The following is an 18,844-nucleotide window of genomic DNA, read 5'->3' on the forward strand; positions in this document are numbered from 1 at the left end:
ACCCCTGCGCAGAAGCCGGGAAGCACTAACGGTGGTCCCACTGGCAGTGCCACCCTCACTCTGTGACCCTTTCCCATGCCTGGAGATGTTTCTACGAGGACCTCTGATACAAGGATGCTCTGATGATAAACTAGTAAGAAGCAAAGAGGGATAATAAAAGCAAATGTTCTCAGTTTAGGACGAAGGAAACAAGATGATCGCATTCTAATTTTCACATCTTCCCTTCCATGCATTTGAGCAATTCTCTAACAGTCTCCTGGGACCTGTGTACAGTACCTGGCGTGGGTCTCTTCATGTGCCGAGGTGTACAGAGGTGGTGTTGCTGAACTGTGAGTCCCGAGCAAGGCTGCATGGCCAATTAGTAAGCGCCAGACCAGGTCTAGAGTCCCTGGCATTTCCTATTGCTTTGCAGCTTAAACACGTATCACCTGGTGCCCAGCTGGCTCAGAGGAGTGTGTGATAATTGATCTCAGGGCCATGAGTTTGAGCCCCACATTGGGCATAGAGATTACTTAAAATCTTAAAAAAACAGAAACAAAAACTACCCATCACCACACCAGTCTGTAGTAGGAGTCCCTCCCAGCCCGGTGGGACTGGCTGGTCCCAGCAGAGGCCCGAGGAGGGGATTGGTTCCCAGCTGTTGGCCGGGGCTTTCCCCCTTCCCCGGCACATGACCCTTTCCTCCTTGTGGCTGGCCATGGTGGGCTGAGTCCCTCACACTTTGCACCTCTCCTGTGCCCACCCAGCAGCCCAGGGTGACCTCCCTGTTCCCAGGTCAGCTGATTAGGAAATTTAGTGAAATCTGCAAAGTTCCTCACAGAAGCACCCAGATCAGTGTCTGACTGGATAACCAGGACTCCTAGTCTGCGCAGCTCCAAAGCAAAAGCCCACGGCCTGGGGCTCACACAACACACACCTATCTCTCACTGTTCTGGGGGTTCAGGGACCAGATCAGGGTGCAGCCAATTCAGCATCTGGCCAGGACACTTCCCAGCATGCAGATGGCTGCCTTCTTGCAGTGTCCTCCTGTGGCAGAGGGGAGGACCACGGCCTCCTCCTCCTTCATGGGGTGTGGGGGGGCTCTCTAACCTGGTGATGTCACACAAGACTCCACAGCTGCCAGAGGCCCCAACTCTAAACACCGTCACCTCAGAGCAGGAAGATGGGAGGCATCCTCAATTCTGTAAACCACTCGTGTCTTCTGACAGCTAGCTCCCACGGTCACTATTTCTCTATTACTCTGACTAGCACGGGGTTGTTTTGTCTTTCACATTTCTTGCTGGTATTTAGCTGCTCATAAAAACATATAAGGAAAAATGAGCAATGGCTTTTCTTCTGTAGCTTTCACTTAATAGAAATGAAAATAGTTCCACTAAGCAGAATGGGTTCCAAAGTCTTTCACAAACTTGGTAACATATTAACACAACGTAGGGATCCTGTGTATGTATGTTTTCACCCAATGAATGCCTGCAGACATTCCCCCATGCAGACGGGGGAGCTGAAGTGGCACAAGGACAAGACCTGTCTCACAGAGGCTGAGGGCCGGTGAGGGCCTCTGTCCCCATGGTTCTCTATCGAGGGCCAACACAGAACTCATGAATTGCAAAACCAAGTTCTCTGTAAACAAAAAAACGACCTCTTACATGTCATCACATAGCCGGTAAAGAAATTTTATTATTCTCCCACTGGATAAGCCGTCCTAATGGCGTGTGAACTTTAAACAGGCTTTTAATGACACAAAAAACTAAACCAGTAAAAAGGTTAGAGTCAAAAACTTTAATTTTATTACAATTGTTTTTAAAGTCAGCTACGATTTGACAAATATCATGAGTAAGTCTATATAGCAAGTCTCCAATTTCCAAGATACAAAAGACAATAAATATAGATTCAAATTCATTCTAAAAACAAGATTCTAAATCTAATGAGCTGTGCTACAGCTTGGTTCCAATATCTTAAACATGTAGAATTCTGAAGAACTCCTATCACAAAGGGACTGCCGACAACCAACAGTTCTTCACCCACAATGGGGGTCCCCTGGGGGCCTGTGGGAGGACAGGCAGAGGTGCTGCCTCCGTGGCACTGGTCCTTTCTGGTGGGGGCAAGTGCAGGGGAGGCGACTTCCCAGGAGCCCAGTGAATGGCCCTGTGACTCCAGGGAACCAGGGCAGTCACTGTTCATGTTCCTGAGTGCCCCGTGAACACCTATTTCCCAAGAGTATGGTCAGCTAGCTCACTTGTAAGCTCAGTTCATCATGCTGAACCTCCCCCGAGGACAGCAAACTCTCCAATCCTTCACGTTCTCCCAGAAGATGTCCTGCACCGCTTTCAAACTACGCTGTCACTAAAGTCGGTCTTGTGAAATTTTTACCAAAAACAATCACATTACTTCTTGTGATAACAAAGATTAATTCTTCAAAAACTAAAATTCTGTAAAGTTTCAGGCCAAACTCCTCTGTCTTGGTTTAATTCTTGGGTATAGCTGCAAGAGAATGGAGACATGATTTACATGCTGCAGAGACAGACACACGGATGGGGGTGGGGAATGGGGGTCACAGAAGAAAAACCAAGGAAAGGATTCTTTCTGCCATGGGAGGCATCCAGAGCTGCCCAAGGACACAAAGATTCACATTCAGCAACTCCTTGGCAAAGGTCACAGGGGCTCCCCACCGGGGACAACACAGAGGTGAACCCATGACCCCTAAGCCCTTGCTCCAGGGGCGGAGCATGGCCTGTGACAGCGGCAGGTGGTGGTGGGGATCTGCAGCTTGCCACGTGCATAGGCTTACATCTGGAGGGGGAAAACTTCACTCACAACAGCCCTACAAACACTGTTTTGGGACTGGACACTGTCAGCCACAGAATGCCACAGACAAAAAGGCTACTGATTTAAGGGAGGATAAGTGGAGTTTTTGTTGTTGGATTTTTGTGGTTTTATGTTTTCCATAACAAGAGCTGGGGAGGAATACATGTGAAGGTCGGAAGATCTGCAGTCTTAAAGCCAAGGGTGAGTCAAACTAGTAATTCAACTGGCAAACTAAACAAAAGCCTTCCTCCTCCTCCTCCTCCTCCTCCTCCTCCTCCTCCTCCTGCCTAGACAAAAGGGAAAAAGGTTTACTGTAAAAAAGGAGTCAGACTTCCAGCCAGAACTGAAAAACTAGTGGATCAGCATTCTACAAAAAGTGATTTTCCTCACAAAAGATAATTAGTAAATACAATTTTCTAGACTCCCATCTGAGCCTCTGATTAAAAATTCAGCATTTATGTGACTTCCATTTTTTGAACCTCTAAGAAAACCAAAAAAAGTTACTTAGAGGCCAATTTTACCCCAAAGAGATTTCCAGAAGGCTAAGAGTATTTAAATGCCGGATTAACACAAAAATCTTGGGTCCAGCTGGCTGATTTCAGAGCCTTCTGAGAACCTCGTGCCCGAGGCCAAGTGCCTCCACACCCACAAGTGATGCTTCCCGTTTCATGAGTCATGGAACCTCTTTGTTAGAAAATTAAAATGAAAGATTCAAATAAGCAAGTGGTTCTAAGAGGTTTTCCCAGGTAAGAAACTATAAAAGTACAAGTGCTGTTGGTGTTCATCAGGGACATGGCTACAAGCCAGGCTGCATCTCGGGGGCTGGGGCCTCTGTGGAAGCAGCTCCACACTCGAGACACCTCTGGTCTGGGCACTGGAAAAATTCTCTGAAGGGTTCCATGGCTCACTGTTTTTTGACTTTCATCTATTCTTTATAATTTACACTACAATCACACCAGTTAACACTGTCTAAGCCCCAAAGGTTTTTGGGGGCTCTTGGCTACATGCCCTGGTCAAACTCTGCCAGCAGTGCAGACCCTGACATGAGCAGACATGGCTTTGGTACGGAATGCTCTCACACTCCCATGACATGACCCCGTGCGACCTGTACTCTGTGAAGCAGCAGGACCCCTGACGGTGGGGGCTGACAAACCTGTAAGTGGAACCTCCACTCTGGGTAAATCTAACACCATCCAAACTTTAAGATTCTATGTCATGTGAACAAAGGGCAGTCAGCTGCACACGGCGTTCCTGCAAAGCCCCGGTGCGCACAAAAGTGCCGTCCAGGTTTGATAACTTACGCCCAGCAGGTTTCGTGGGACGTATCCCTCCTTGTCGTGCAGGCGGGCCCACCACCACTCAGTCTCATCTTCGTCCTCCCTGCGGATGACAGTCATGCAGTCCCCTTCTCGCATGGGCAGCTCGTCACCATTCTGAGGTTCATAATCCCAGAGTGCGTAAAGGACTCCTTTGTTCATGATGCCCATTTTCTCCTGGACTCCTGAAATCATGACAGGAAAAAACCCACAGGACATGTAAGGCAGACTGTCCATTCTTAAAACCTTTGGTTCCATGAGCCAAATGAGGAGAAATGGGCACACGCTGCTGGAATGCTAAGAATACTGAATGAAGCACCCCGTGAATAAAGCCCCGGGCGGGAAGGAGGCACAGAGGGGTAGGCAGGGAGCTCGGGAGGCAGAAAGGGATCATACCACACACAGTTGGCCTCCACGATCTTTTCAAAGGCAACTCAGAAACTAGTCTTACTCAGAGCACAAAACCTTCTGCAAGCCCAGGAATAAAAAATGAACTGCTTTTAGTTCTAATAGTCTGGGCTATTAGAAGAGTGAGCACTACGCCTGTCAAATTCTAGCCTGCCTCTGGGCGTGGGGACCGAGGAAGTCTGCATAAACTACTTCCATCCTGACCCAGAGCATAAAGCAGCCGAGACAACAGTCTACTGAACAACCTCTGCCCATTTCCAAATGTGGGAAGGGAGAGGGAGAAAAATCGTAAAATTCGTTAGATGGCAAAAGTATTTCAGATGTGATATAAAAGCCTACATAGAGCCAAGTCTAAAGTAATGAGAATCCAGGTTCTAGAAGATACAGAAACCCACAAACGTCCACTTTCACTGAGTTAGTAACAGACATGCACATTCAGCCCCACTTTGCACTCCTCTACTCCCCCCTCTCAAGTGCGGGGCAGGCATGAGGTGGTTGCAGGGCACTGTGGGTGAGGGGGCAGTGAAGTCAGGCCAGGAGGCCCGAACACTCTAGACGTTATTACCAGTTTCACCTTTACAGGTTTAGAAAAGGCAGGAAAGTATCTGCTTGCTTTTGGCAAATTGTCAGATTTTTTAACTTACTTAACTATGAACCTAGGATTCATCTACCGATTACAATGACGGAGCACTGCCTATCTCACTGCCACTCTCGGCAAAACTGACACAAGACATGGAGTTGCTCTATTCCACCAGGGGCTCTTGCCAACATAAGGGGCTCTTCCACTAATGGGGATGTTCACGCTTCTGACTCCCTGTTTAAACGAGACTTGACTGTGACACTCACAAGGGTGATGCCTTGCCAGAACTCTGACTACACCAGGTTGGCGTAGGAGAGGGAAGGGGCAGGAGAGAAACCCTGGACACTGTGGTGTCCTCTCCAAAGTAGTAGTAACATTATTCTCATCAAATCTAAAGGACTGTAAACTATATTAATTAAAAGATATTTGGTCAGAGTTAGAAAATGATACTCTATAAAAAAATAACTTGAGTCCCATTTCCAAGAAATCATCAAGAATGAGAAAAAATTTCTCCTTACTTTGCTATTTACCAAACTAAGAGTTACAGATTATGGTTTGAAGTTTTTTTTTGAGGGGCACCTGGGTGGCTCAGTGGTTGAGTGTCTACTGTTAGCCCAGGGCATAATCCCAAGGTACTAAGAACGAGTCCTGCATTGGGCTCCCCGCAGGGAGCCTGCCTCTCCCTCTGCCTATGTCTTTGCCTCTCTCTCATGAATAAATAAAATCTTTAAAATAAATTTATTTTTGAAGAGCCTGAGCACATGCTAAGTATCATGAATTATTTGGGAAATGTGAACTGAAGCCACATGGGTTATGAACCCACATCCAGCAGGGGTCAGAGGGGGACATGGCAGGAAAGGAATGGTCAGCTGGGCCACATCCCTGTGACCCGCAAGTCTGCTTCCGGATCGACCATTTCTAACTGCGAGGGAATGCAAACCCCGATGCCCCAAGGCAGAATGGAAGGAAAGACGTGGTGGACGCAGCCACAAAGCAGAACGGACAGTGAGAACGAGCACAACCACACAGATGAGGCACAAGGACCACAGTGGACAGAATCACCATGACTTCCTTTACAGAAACAGCAAAACCAGGCACAACCAGACAACAGGAGTTACAAGATTCATTCATGGGTGATAAAGGTATTTTTTCAAAGCAACAGATGATTAACATGAGGAACAGAACATTCAAGGTCAAGGCTGTGGCTGCCAAGGTTATAGTTCCCCAGGCCCTACCAAGCAAGGAGAAGCCAAGCCACTGTCACTTCAGCATCTACAGCAGAGACACTTTCTTGGTGCCATGATGCGTTCCATAAAGTAAAGCCTCTGATCAGATGTCCCTACATGTTTTTAAAAATCAGATTTCATAATTAAGTAAAGCTCAAGATGACCAATACACTTCAAATAACAAAGTATATATTAATATCTTGATTATAAAGTATTTACCAAAATTATTCTCCGATCCAGAGTTCAGAACAGAAACAAAGTCACCCTGAGTGTCCACAGTAGACAGTCAAGAGCTGGGAAGCCGCCTCGCCTGCCCCTGCCTGCTGCTGCCTGCCCACCCCCCACCCCACCCCCCAAGCCTGAGAGCAGCCTGGGAGCCAACAGACGCAGTCATGCGAAGAGCCTCATGGCCTCTCCACCAACAGGCAGAGCAGCTTCCCAAAGCACTGAGCGGCATGGAGTTTTGGCACCTGCTCACCGCCTCTCAATTCTGCTCAAGCCCAGGTAAGAGTTAACCTCAACTTGTAAGAGTCAGAGGCATAGGCAGCTCAAGCCATCCCTGGCAGAGCTGCTCCCAGGCACACGCACAAAAGCTGCATTCATCTCTGCCGTCAAGGCTGTCCTGTTTTCACTGCCTAGGGCTCTGCACAACGCAAAAATGTTTTTCCACATGATGAATATACTTAGCAAACAGTACCCTAGACAGAGGACAAATGAGTGCAGTCGTCAGCATGTTCAACTGTGGTGGTTACAAACCGTAAAGGAACTGTGAGCACTGGGTGTAGCCCTCCTCCATCTCCTCGCACTTGTCTGCGGCAGTCTGCATGTCACTGTAGGTCGTGGCGAACACAGCGGCTCCGGACTCGACCAGGAACTTACACACTTGCACATTGTTGCATGAGGCCGCACAGTGCAGCGGGGTCCTGTGGGCAACACACAGTGGGGCTAAATGGCCGCCCTGGACATGCAACCCTGGTGGGCTGGGCTGTCTCTACAGAATGTCCTCAAGTCTACCATCTGGGCCTCCTTCTGGAAAGCCTCTTACATGGTGTTTAAGAGTCAATAAACACGGATACTACAGCCCATGAGAGAATGACAGGAGGGACAGTGGAGCACAGCTACACTGGGCAGACGCGGGGCAGTGCAAGAGGAATCACAGAAATAAAAGCAAGGACTTGAGATGTGTGTGATCGTCTAAAACAGGGTGAGGCATTCTGGAACACCTGCTCCATGTCTTTGGGCAGCACGGAGGGCACAGCCATCTTTACGTCCTGGGTCTTCCCTCCAAAGAGATGCCTGTACATATTCCCTTTCCACTCCCACTTCTGCAGGAATTGGGCTGCACAGAGAAACTACCTTTACCTAATAGCTTATAAAATCCAAATGCATTTTGAATTGAGAGAAAGCTTTGTCAATCCAATGCAGACTGTAAAATACATACACTTAGGTCTGCAAGGCCCCTGGCTGGCAGGAGCTCGCTAATGTCATGACGGAGAATCCCTCTAGCACCTCAAATGCATGCTCTAAAGGACCCAAGACCCATAAAGGGGGAAGAAGAGCCAGCACCACCACCACCCAACTCAGAGACAAGTGTAGAGTGCTATCCAGGCCCGGATGACACAGATGTAGGTGTTTACATCTGTAGGTTCTCTTCCCCCTCTCTGTAGGTGTACATTGTAGGTTCTCTTCCCCCGTCTCTTCATCTCATTCCTCTCAGGTGTAGTCTCCAAAAACATATCCCCATCTCACATCCCAGACACTATGGTCTGAGTTTGAGGAATATTACTGCAGATTTTTTAACTGCATGGCTTTAATAGTTAAAGGTTATATGTAATCTAAACTGCTAATAATAGGCAAAGACCTAATGACATGTTAAGACTTTGTTTTTGGAGCACCTGGCAGGATAAAGCATGCAACTCTTAATCTCGGGGTCATGAGTTCAAGCCCCACCCTGGATGTAGAGATTACCAAAAGGAAAAAAAAAAAGAAAGCAAGAAAGAAAGAAAATAATTTATTTCACCCACGTTGTTAAAGTTAAGCCAAAAAATTTGGCTAAAAAAAAAATGTAAACTTGAATAAATTAGCAAAAAGTATGTTTTCTAGATTCTTTCAAAAAAACAGCATATTGGGATCCCTGGGTGGCGCAGCGGTTCGGTGCCTGCCTTTGGCCCAGGGCGCGATCCTGGAGACCCGGGATCGAGTCCCACATCGGGCTCCTGGTGCATGGAGCCTGCTTCTCCCTCTGCCTGTGTCTCTGCCTCTCTCTCTCTCTCTGTGACTATGATAAATAAATTAAAAAAAAAAAAAAAAAAAAAAGAGGGCAAAGACAGTTGAGCCGTCAAACGCAAGGTCATGTCTGGAGTCCTAAGCAGCCACGACATCAGGAGTGAAAAGTGTACGGGAGAAAATAGAGAAATAACCAGGAGCAAAAACCTAAAAATCTAGCAAACCAGACTATGTCACTTCTGCCCTAAAGATCTCATTCTTTAAAAAAAAAAAAACAAAAAACAGCATATTATAATTTATATGTTCTTTTCCAAAAAAAATTTACAAAATGTACTCTCCATTCTATTATAGTTATTGAGGGTGGACAGCACTTTATAAGGATCTCTTATTTCTATCCTATGAAGAATAATAATTTATAATAGTATCTCTCGTGTTTTATGCACATAACCATTCTACAAAATGCTCCATGAAAAATGGATTCCATGGTCAAAGAGACTTGGGAAAGGCTACAAACTCTTCCCTCTTGCAAATACAGAGTGGATATCTATGTACTAAGGACAGATGCTGCAGGGCTCCGGGGACCAGGCTCAAAGCAGCATCTCTCAAACTCATGGAGGTCCCTAGATCTGTGCCACTTTGTGACGTTTCTTATCATCTGACAATACTTTTATAAGAATTCCACATGCATCCAAAATGGGAGTGAGAAGAGTGTCCCGTGAAGACACATGTGGACGCTTTTATGGCCTGGCAGTACCAGGGACACCCAAGTGACACTGTGGGGCAGCAGATGACAGGGCCTTACCATCCATCACTGTCTGCAGCATTGACATTGACACCAAATTGCACGAGGAACTTAACGATCTCTGTGTGGCCTGCACACACGGCGTTGTGAAGGGCGGTGATGCCCTCGTCATTGGGCAGGCTCGGGTCATCAACCTGTAACATGGAGACAAAGGCTGACATCACCCACGCTCCCCATCACTGTTCAGGTCACTTATCACCTGGCTCTTCAGGATCAAGAGAACTGAAATAGGCTCCTCTGGTTTGTTTAGGGGTTTTCTTAGGTCATAATTAAAACCTCGAGGAGCAGACTATACCAACTTCAAGTCTAGACATAAGAGTGCTAGAATAGCCAAAATAGCTGCTCACTATAAAGAGGTCTGAAAATGAAGAGGTGCCAGGAACCATACCCTCAGAGTCATTTTTGCTTCTTTACCCTCCAGCTCCCCACCACAAATTAGTGTCTGAGGAGAAGATGCATTTGCCATGGAAAGGAAAAAAGGTCAACTAAAAAACATCTTAAACAGGAGGCTTCTGCAAACAAGGACCACATGTGCAACCAAACAATGCAAGTCTGCGACTGTATGGAGGGGGAGGATCTCCCGGAAAGAATACTCTGGAGGCGCACCCCCAAACCTCAGCCACCCCTCAGCACAGCACAGACTATCCCTCTGCATCCCTCCACACCGTCTCACCCCCACCCCCCAGACGAGCCTTCTAAGTGGAGGTCAGAAACAAAACACAAGGTCGTTCAAGAAATCTATGAATCAAATCATACCTCATAAATAATCCTCTGTACAAGATCAAATTCTCCCTCCAAAGATGAATCTAGAAGCAAAGCAAGGGGGTTGAACTTGACCCTCATCCCATGGGCAATCCTTTCTGAACCAGTTTTACGCAAGTTTGTCCTTTTGCCCTGCAGAGGAAGAAAGGGATGAATTAAGGAGACTAAGGGAAGGACAAGCTCAACTGAAGAAGTAAAATGAAATTTAAAGATACAATTCAGAGCATTTTATCAACATATAACGTTATCTAGAAATGTGTACAGATCACAAGAGGCAGTGTCATGAATACACCCGTGTAACAAAGTGGGAGACTTTTCCCCAAGCTGCTGAGGTCACGTGCAGGTGACACGGCATAGCTGGGGCTGGGCTAAGGCTGTGGCAGGAGATGCCAGCAGGCGGGTTTTCTGTGGAGTGTCCTCCAATAGCCAAGATTGATCATTAAGTTCCCTACCTTATTTAGGATGGCAAACCCCACACAATTAAACCAGAATTACTATGGCTACCGTTTAATGAATGATTATCCATGGACTTCCCACAAAAACCCTATGACCCCATTTTACAGATAAGGAAGTAAAGGTATAGAGCCAGTCCCATCAGAGCTGGGATTTAAATCCAAGTCATCTAGCTTCTTCAAACCCCTTCCTTTCAGTCAGTTTATAACATAATGGCTCCTCGGGGGAGGGGGGGAAGCATATAATTAAGGGAATAAGTATTATCAGCCTGTCCCAGGTAGACTAACAAGAAATCCTTCCAGTGTTAAAATGCTGTCCCTGTTTCATATTCAGGATGTGACTATACTCCAAGATACACAAGCAAATTAATCAAGCCTTAGACTGTTAACAAACCAGGCTTAAAACAATATGGCAAAATTATTAAGACAGATCTAACACCCCATCAAATAAGTTTCTTAAACACATCCAACAAAGTGGGAACGTTTCCTCAGGTGTGCTGTGCCACTCATACTGGTTTTTATTTTATTTCGGTTGTGGAAAACCACTGAGGTCTAGAAAACATCAAGTGGCCATCACTCCATTTCACAAACATGCAATGGCTAAACTATTGTTTCTTGGGAAAAGAAGTAAAAAAAAAGAAGGATAAACGTTACATAGGGGTGACGTGGAGCCACAAGCAGGACAGCCAGGGCCCCACACACACTTGTACTTCTGTCCCACTCAAAGCCAGGCAAGAAGAAAACTGCTCTCCCAGGATGATGGTAACAGACTATGACACTGGGACACTCGGGTCTCCTCTGTCTCTGAGAGTGTGAATCATCTTGACAACTAAAGCAGGGGGGCACAAGCAGGTGTGAAATCGTCTTTTTCCTGAGTTTTAGTGCCAACTGCAGAGAACTCGGCACTCTGGACAGGCACAGCGCTGTTTCAAGTGGTAACCTCTAGGTCAACCTTGTCCCCTAGAATCCAATGTGTGTCGTATAAATCTTTTAAGCAAATGTCTACAGCAACCAGTAGTGACAGCAACTTGGGATGTTCATTATGTCTGAATCCACCACATCTCAAAGATTCAATAAGGGATCAAACATAAAGCACTTTAAAAAAAATCCTTATAATATGCTCTTTCACACTTTGGAATGGGTCCTTAAAATTCATAGTTTGGCCTCCTACTGAAACATGACCCCAGTTACACCTGAAAAGGTCAACTTTACTAAGGACACCTGGGGGGGTTTTGATCCTCTCTCAGGACCTGAAAGGAACACAAGAGACTTGCAAACAAGGTGTAACAAGGTGCCCAGTCAAAACACATACCCACACATTCCTCCCATCCTGGGAGGAACAGGATGCCTGCTGGTGTTCAAGGGCACCACAAGGTCCCTGCACCCTGCACAGACTTGCCAACTTCACGGGAGGAGAGGAACAGGCTTCGGTAGCTGCCCTGTTACCTCATCCTGCCCCCATCTGTCCTGAATGCTTCCAAGTTTACCAGCATTGGAAGCCTGAAGATGGATCACCCCCGAACAGTTCATTAAAGATACACATCACTGCAGGGAGAAGAGGAGTGTGAGTGACCCCACCAGAGGTTGAGTGAGTGAGAGATTTTCTGAGCCAGGGCTCTACTTTCACAGCCTCATGGGCCTCCCTAGCAGGAACCACCACAGCTAGAGAAGAAACAGCACGTGGTTTGTATCACAGAGAACCCAACTCTGCTTCTTTGCAGAGAAAAGGGTTCTTCCTAAAAAATAAAGATGATGTTTATCCTGAATACACCAAATTTCTTAATACTTATGAGATCCACTGTATGCTAAGAGGGCTATAAAATAAAATGCAGGGCAACCCGGGTGGCTCAGTGGTTTAGCACCGCCTTCAGCCCAGGGCCTGATCCTGGAGACCCAGGATCAAGTCCCACGTCGGGCTCCCTGCATGGAGCCTACTTCTCCCTCTGCCTGTGTCTCTGTCTCTGTCTCTCTCTGTCTCTCATAAATAAATAAATAAAATCTTTGGAAAAAATAAAAGAATAAAAGAAAATAAAATGTAAAACAAAATAAAATGCCAACTGCAGACATGTTTGCAACCACAGGCAATTCACACACAAACCATCTTTTGCAAATGGCCCTGAGCACTTGTGTTTCACTGGGTCTTGACAGTCAACTGCCTGCCTGGAAGTCTGTGCTGGGGGGGGGGGGTACAGGGGGGTAGCAGAAAGATCACGAGACACCACATTACTTACAGGAGGCAGTGAGACCTGCCCTGTGATTTCGGGGGGACGCATGCTCCCAGAGTCTTCTCCTGGACCTTCTGGCTCCCCAGATGGGTATGGTGGGGGCGGGTATGGGGGATACTCCTCCAGGTACACTTCAAGCAGATGGGGTGCCTCTGCATTTGGTTCCTCCACACTGTTCTGAAAATTTGGGCTGTTGTCTGGGACTCCTTCCGGCACATAATCAAGGCCCGGAGAAGGAGCTGGCATGTCCGTGTTCTCTGAACTGGTACTCTCCACTTCCTCTGGGGATACTGGCTCAGGAACCAGAGAGACTGCCTCCTTCTCTGGCTCCACATGTAAATATGGATTCTGGATCTCTACTGGGCTTTCAGAGTCAGCCGCCACTGAGGTCGGCTTGGAGGGATATGAAGGGACAGAGATGGTCTCCATAGCAGCTATGGTGGTCCTCTGGTACAAAAGTTTCTGGATATTTGGCCCATTCGGACCCTCTGGCTCTGTAATAGAGCTACGCTTCTTTAGTGGCCGTGGTGCATTGGACAGTTTCTTCCGCAGGGCTTCCAGGTCAGCATCGCTCTGGTTCCGGTAGGGATTGGACAAGAAGGGCAGCAGTTTGGTGGGGCTGAGGGGCCGAGGAATTCTTTCATTCTCGTGGCCCTCCTGAACTGAAGACGCAGGCTCCATGTCAGGCTCAGGACTGCCCAGCTGGCCCTGGGGACCAGAATAAACGTTCTCCGGGTGCTGCTGCTGGTTCTGGGCAGCAGCAATCACAGGCTTGCCATAAACTAATTGGAAAACAGAAACAAAGTCCTGATTAGTATTAAATCAAACGGGCAAGTAACAAACACAGCCAACAATAATTAAAGCCTCCTTTAATTTCAGTTACTACAGAGTACCTCTCAACACGACGAATTTTTAAAAACAACAAAGGACAGGGATGCCTGGGTGGCTCAGCGGTTAAGCGCCTGCCTTTAGCTCAGGGTGTGATCCTGAAGACCCAGAATCGAGTCCTACATCGGGCTCCCTGCGTGGAGCCTACTTCATTTCTCCCTCTGCCTGTGACTCTGCCTCTCTCTCTCTCTCTCATGGATAAATTAGTAAAATATTTTAAATAAATACATACATACATACAAACAACAAAAGACAAAGCAAGGCTTCCATCTCCACATAGTAAACTTGTCAGAATGAAAACTCTCACTGATGGGAATGCGTGCCACTATTTTATGTACCAATAAGAAAAAAAACTCAATTATAACTGTAAGAAATCACTAGCTATAGCACACAAAGCTGAAGTGTCAAAATATGAAGGCAATGTAAAAGCAATGGAAATGGGCAATCCTTTCCTGTGTCCAGATTAAAACTGAACATGAGCCATCCTCTTTCCTACATCTCAAAAGTCAGTCAATGTGGGAAACTATTTGGTTTAAGTTATTGAAAACCACTTGTATTTACCAAAACTATTCCCCTTATCATTCTGGTTCTATCAGAACTATCCAATTCCCACATTACTGTGTCAGTAGTTCTCACTGAAGTCGAGAGTCAGCCACGGCATGTGTATAAAAATCTGTTGTCTGGGTTACTTTTGGGATATTTCAAAGCACTATTACTTGCTGATTTCATAACAAGAAAACCAATTTTCTTGGAAAATGGAAACAGGGTGAACTTGATTCCAGTTTTCTAAATTAATGACTCTTAGGAAGAACCCAACTGTACCAGACTATAAGTCTATGCTTTATAGCTAACTAGCACTCGTGTCCTCATTAGAACAACTTAAAATACAGTAGAGAGTGTGATTCCTACAAACCCACGGAGCAGAGGCTGCGTCTGCGCCATAGCTTTTACTCATCTATGGTGTTTACTTATTACTACTGCTACACTTATTTCACTGTATTCCTCTAACAACTACCGCAGGTGTGACATTTAGCAGACACCGGTTTAAACTCCCAGATAAGAAGAAAAGCCGCAATTAAACTTTTGTCTTAGAACAAAAGCAACCATCAACACAGCTATAAAATCACTTTGCTGTCGTTTGCGGAAAGAGGACTGCTCCAGCACAGGACCAAGCTGTTATCCTGTGACCCAGTGAGAATGAGACCCCGAACCTTACCAGTGGAGAAGTGCGGCCCTCTGGAATGTGTTTTGGTCAGGGCACTCTGCACCGCTTGCTGGAAGTTTTTTCCAGGAGCTTGGTGCTGCGTGTACATGGAGTATATGGAGCTTGCCGCCACGGTCTGGGGTTTTCGGAAGGGTGGAAGAGCGGTGTCCTTCGAAGGCTGAGGGGTGAATGGCCGCACAGCGGCGGCGGGTGGGCTCTCCTGCTTACCAGCTGGAGACAGGACCTGGCCCTGGCCAGCTGAAGGTGGGCCAGGGGACCCCATGAGCCTCTGCTGCTGCCCCGTTTTCGGTTTGTTTCCCACGGACGCAACAGCTGCTGACAATTGCTGAAGGTTTCCATCTGGCTTTGTATCTGATGCTGACTGATTAGTTTGCCCAAAATAAGGCAAATTGATCTGTTTTGGTTTTGATGGAACAGGAGGTGGTACTTTAGTCACATTTTTATTCGCAGCCTGAAACACATACATGTATAAAGCAGTTGAAACACTGTCCAAATGGGAACACAGCATGTTCTAGAGAACCATATGCTGAACACATAAGCTCTACATTTTCAAGTCATAAAAACCCTGCAGGTCTCTGCACTGAACTACATATAATAAGGAACCTGAGGAATGCAATAGGATTCCCACCTTGAACGCCTCTTCCTTATCATCCCCTCTCCCACATGGGAGCCTGGAGGGCCCACTTGGAAATTAACTGCCACTTTACACATTCAACGATGGCCCCAATAGCCCCAAATCACCCCGGCTCGTGAGAACATCATGCCACTGTGCTTAAAACACCTAACTAGGAGCACGCAGCCATCACCCGATGGTCAAAGGCTGGGGTCCCAATAGTTACAAAAGATTTGCCACCAAATCGTTCCTGACATAACCTCCATTCCAGACTGTGAAGAAACAAGCTGAGTAACACAAATACAATGTGCTTCAACACACTCCTTTTTTTCAGAGAATCACAGAAAATGTGAGCCAGCAACAAGTATGGCAGCCGTCCTCCAATATAGTGTGAGACCACAAATATGCTCAAGCCACAGACTTCGTAATGACAGATTTCTGTTGTGTTTTCTAATCTTCCAGATATATTTTGTTTTTTCCTGGTCTCCCTCAACACGATACTCTCTCTCTCTTCCAAAGAGCATATACAGAATTACCACCGAATGTTACAACAGCCATTCTTAGCACCTGAGCATCCCGCAGGATGTCCTCACTGCTCTGGTTTTTCCTCAGAGCCCCCAAGGGGGATGGGACAGCAGACTGGTCCACCGTGTCAAACATCGAAAAGGGACGGACTTTCTTCTCCTTCTCCCTCAGGGGAACCTCTCCATCATCAGCTGAAGACAGAAAAAGATCACATGGATATTCAAGCTCTTTGTAATAAGACTTGTTTTTCACATATAAGTTTTTCTTTTTCTCTCCTTATTATCTTTAAAACCCTGCACACAAGACATTCTTCCCTATTTTTTAAATTTTTCTTGTTGTTTTTATTTTTTTTTGTTTTTTTAATTTTTTTTATTTATTTATTTTTCCCCTATTTTTTAAATTAAGTTGACTAAAGAACAGCCCAAATGCTACAATGCTAGTACTTTAACTCCCCAACTAAACAAAGGTGTTCTGGAAATAAACACTGTCCCCAGTTTTAACACACCAGGAAACAAACCATCGAAAGGAGAATATGGGGAGCCCAGGTGGCTCAGTCAGTTAAGTGTCCAACCCTTGGTTTCAGCTCAGGTCATGATCCCATGGTCGTGAGATTGAGCCCTGAGTCAGGGCTCAGCATGGAGTCAGCTTGAAATTCTCTCTCCCTCCCCCTCTACCCCTCCCACCCATTTTCTTTCTCAAATAAATAATAAATCTTGAGAAAAAAAAAAAAAAAAAGAGTGCAGAGCACCTCTCAGATGCCAGAACAGAACCCACCTTGGTCCGGGATACCCCCTGAGCTTGCAGGCACAGGCGTGGAGGCTTGGCTCAAAGAAATGTCTGCACTTGGAGGACTCCAGTCAGGGCCCAGTGGATGAATTTTAGACCCTAGAATGCAGAAAAGCAACGAAGGTAACCTGGCACCCTAAAGAGATTTCTAATGGTTCCTTTTGCTGCAAGTTTAATCTCTGAAAACAGCTTGAAATTTCAGACTCACAACCATCCCATTAAACTTATTTAGCAAATATTGGATTTTAGATTTCTAATTTAAACTTTAACAATTTAAGATTAATCATGGTAAACAAAAAATCTGCTTGAACCAACGAGGACACATTGCTTTTCACTGGTACGAATCAGTCCCATCCCACTCAGAAAACAATTTCCAACTTTGTAGACCAAGGATTCCACGGTGCAGCTTACACACACCAGTGATGCACACACAACAAAAAGACAAAAATGTAGACATCGACCAGTCTTTCACAGATCAGTGCACTCTACACGGGTTTTCTCTATGCAGATATGGAAGTGTCAAAGCCATACCTTTGCCCTAAGAGGAGCAAAACAAAAGTAGTTCTTTCTACAGCAAAACCCAGACATGTAGCACTACTGCTTCACACTGGGAATTAGAGCAAAATAACCACAACTGTAAAGTTAGCCATCTTTTGCACAACAGTGGTTAGGGAAAAAAGACAATATTGTCTAGAGCTACTATTTCTCCTTGCAGGGGTCTAAATGAGAAGGTCTTTAAAGGATGTTTTCACTCTGCTTTCCCTACGAGCCTCCCTTCATCTACTCCTCCTGTCACGCAACTCTGGCTTACACCTCCCTGTGTGTCTGAGGTGTGCACAGAATACAGAGGCCCCTAACAAGGAGCCTCTGTTATTGTCACTGTGAGCTTCCAAAAGGTTTACCTTTATTCTGTAAGTGCTAGCAAGCAAAAGCTCACACATAAGCAAATAAGAATAGTAAGCACCACCAATCAGCAGAATGCATTCACCACCTCACCTTTTGTGAAGATGACGTCAACCACTACCACATATAGAAGAAGGAATTCAAAACAATCTTCACTGCAGAGATATTACGTTTCATCTCATTTCCCAAACAGAAATGCATTATTTAGGATTAAAAAATGTATCACTGCACAAGCAAAAACCACAAGGAGATTCTCAGGATTTAAACAAGAATAAGGGATAGGAAGACATTCTTTTAAACCCCAACCCAGAGGGAAATGGTGAGAAGCAGCCGTGGAAGGGCCAGAAGTGACCCAATTTACCTTTAGTCTGGGAGGTGGCCCCAGATCGCATGTTGGGCAACGTGTGTACTTTGAGTGGACCGTCCGGAGCCTGCATGGCCAAGGAGCTGTCCGGCAGAGCTGGCTTCACCAGAAGTTCAGGCCTTGAAGGGACACGAGGCATCGTGGACGACTGGATGTAAGGGCCCACCGCGGCCACACGACTGGGCGCTGGCAGCCCTTGCGGGGGCAGATTTCCATCAGATGAAACCTGAGGGAGACACAGAAGTCCTTCAGCATCACAAGTCAGAATGCATCGAACTCAGAAGAGGCCCGAGACACTAGCTAATTTTTAAAAATCAGCACTTTCAGGGTCTCGCCCTGGAGTGTACAAAACATCCTAGACCAACCATCCGACGGAGTGATGGCCCCCTGCTCTGTCCCAAGCAGGAGGCCCTCTTCCCAGAGGGCACCCGGGCACAGCCCCAGAGGCAGTGGCTCACGTGATCTCACTGGGTGGCCAGCGGCCACTCACCGGGAGGCTCTCCTTCTGCTGAAGCGCCGCCTTCTTCTTCCACAGCCGGTCCCGCAGCTCATTAACACGCTTGTCCATGACCGCCACCTCTGAATTGCGCTTATTCAGACACTCCCGCTGTTGCTGCAGCTTGGCGTTCTGCTCCTGATTCAGTTTGTTTCGTAACTGAATAAAATGGAGAGAGGGGGTAGTCAAGGAGCAGGAAAAAAAATTTCTCAAACAGATAATCACATGCTTAACTATTACATAAT

General features: G+C 46.4%; 1 protein-coding gene across 4 annotated transcripts in view; it reads right to left on the bottom strand.

Annotated features, from left to right (window-relative positions):
• Positions 1 to 1,761: 1,761 nt before the first annotated feature.
• Positions 1,762 to 18,844, bottom strand: part of TP53BP2 (tumor protein p53 binding protein 2) — a 56,948-nt gene continuing 39,865 nt past the window's right edge. For all 4 annotated transcript variants that reach the window (XM_072732651.1, XM_072732653.1, XM_072732652.1 and 1 more), the window contains 11 exons: positions 18,594 to 18,758; positions 18,101 to 18,329; positions 16,825 to 16,935; positions 16,093 to 16,241; positions 14,904 to 15,363; positions 12,806 to 13,581; positions 10,117 to 10,254; positions 9,361 to 9,494; positions 7,089 to 7,255; positions 4,104 to 4,303; positions 1,762 to 2,478 (listed from right to left, as the gene is read on the bottom strand). In XM_072732651.1, coding sequence (XP_072588752.1) covers positions 2,437 to 2,478; positions 4,104 to 4,303; positions 7,089 to 7,255; positions 9,361 to 9,494; positions 10,117 to 10,254; positions 12,806 to 13,581; positions 14,904 to 15,363; positions 16,093 to 16,241; positions 16,825 to 16,935; positions 18,101 to 18,329; positions 18,594 to 18,758 — 2,571 coding nt within the window. In that variant the 3' untranslated portion in view covers positions 1,762 to 2,436. The remainder of the gene's footprint in view (positions 2,479 to 4,103; positions 4,304 to 7,088; positions 7,256 to 9,360; positions 9,495 to 10,116; positions 10,255 to 12,805; positions 13,582 to 14,903; positions 15,364 to 16,092; positions 16,242 to 16,824; positions 16,936 to 18,100; positions 18,330 to 18,593; positions 18,759 to 18,844) is intronic.

Source organism: Vulpes vulpes, chromosome 13, assembly GCF_048418805.1.
Source record: "Vulpes vulpes isolate BD-2025 chromosome 13, VulVul3, whole genome shotgun sequence".
Taxonomy (NCBI): domain Eukaryota; kingdom Metazoa; phylum Chordata; class Mammalia; order Carnivora; family Canidae; genus Vulpes; species Vulpes vulpes.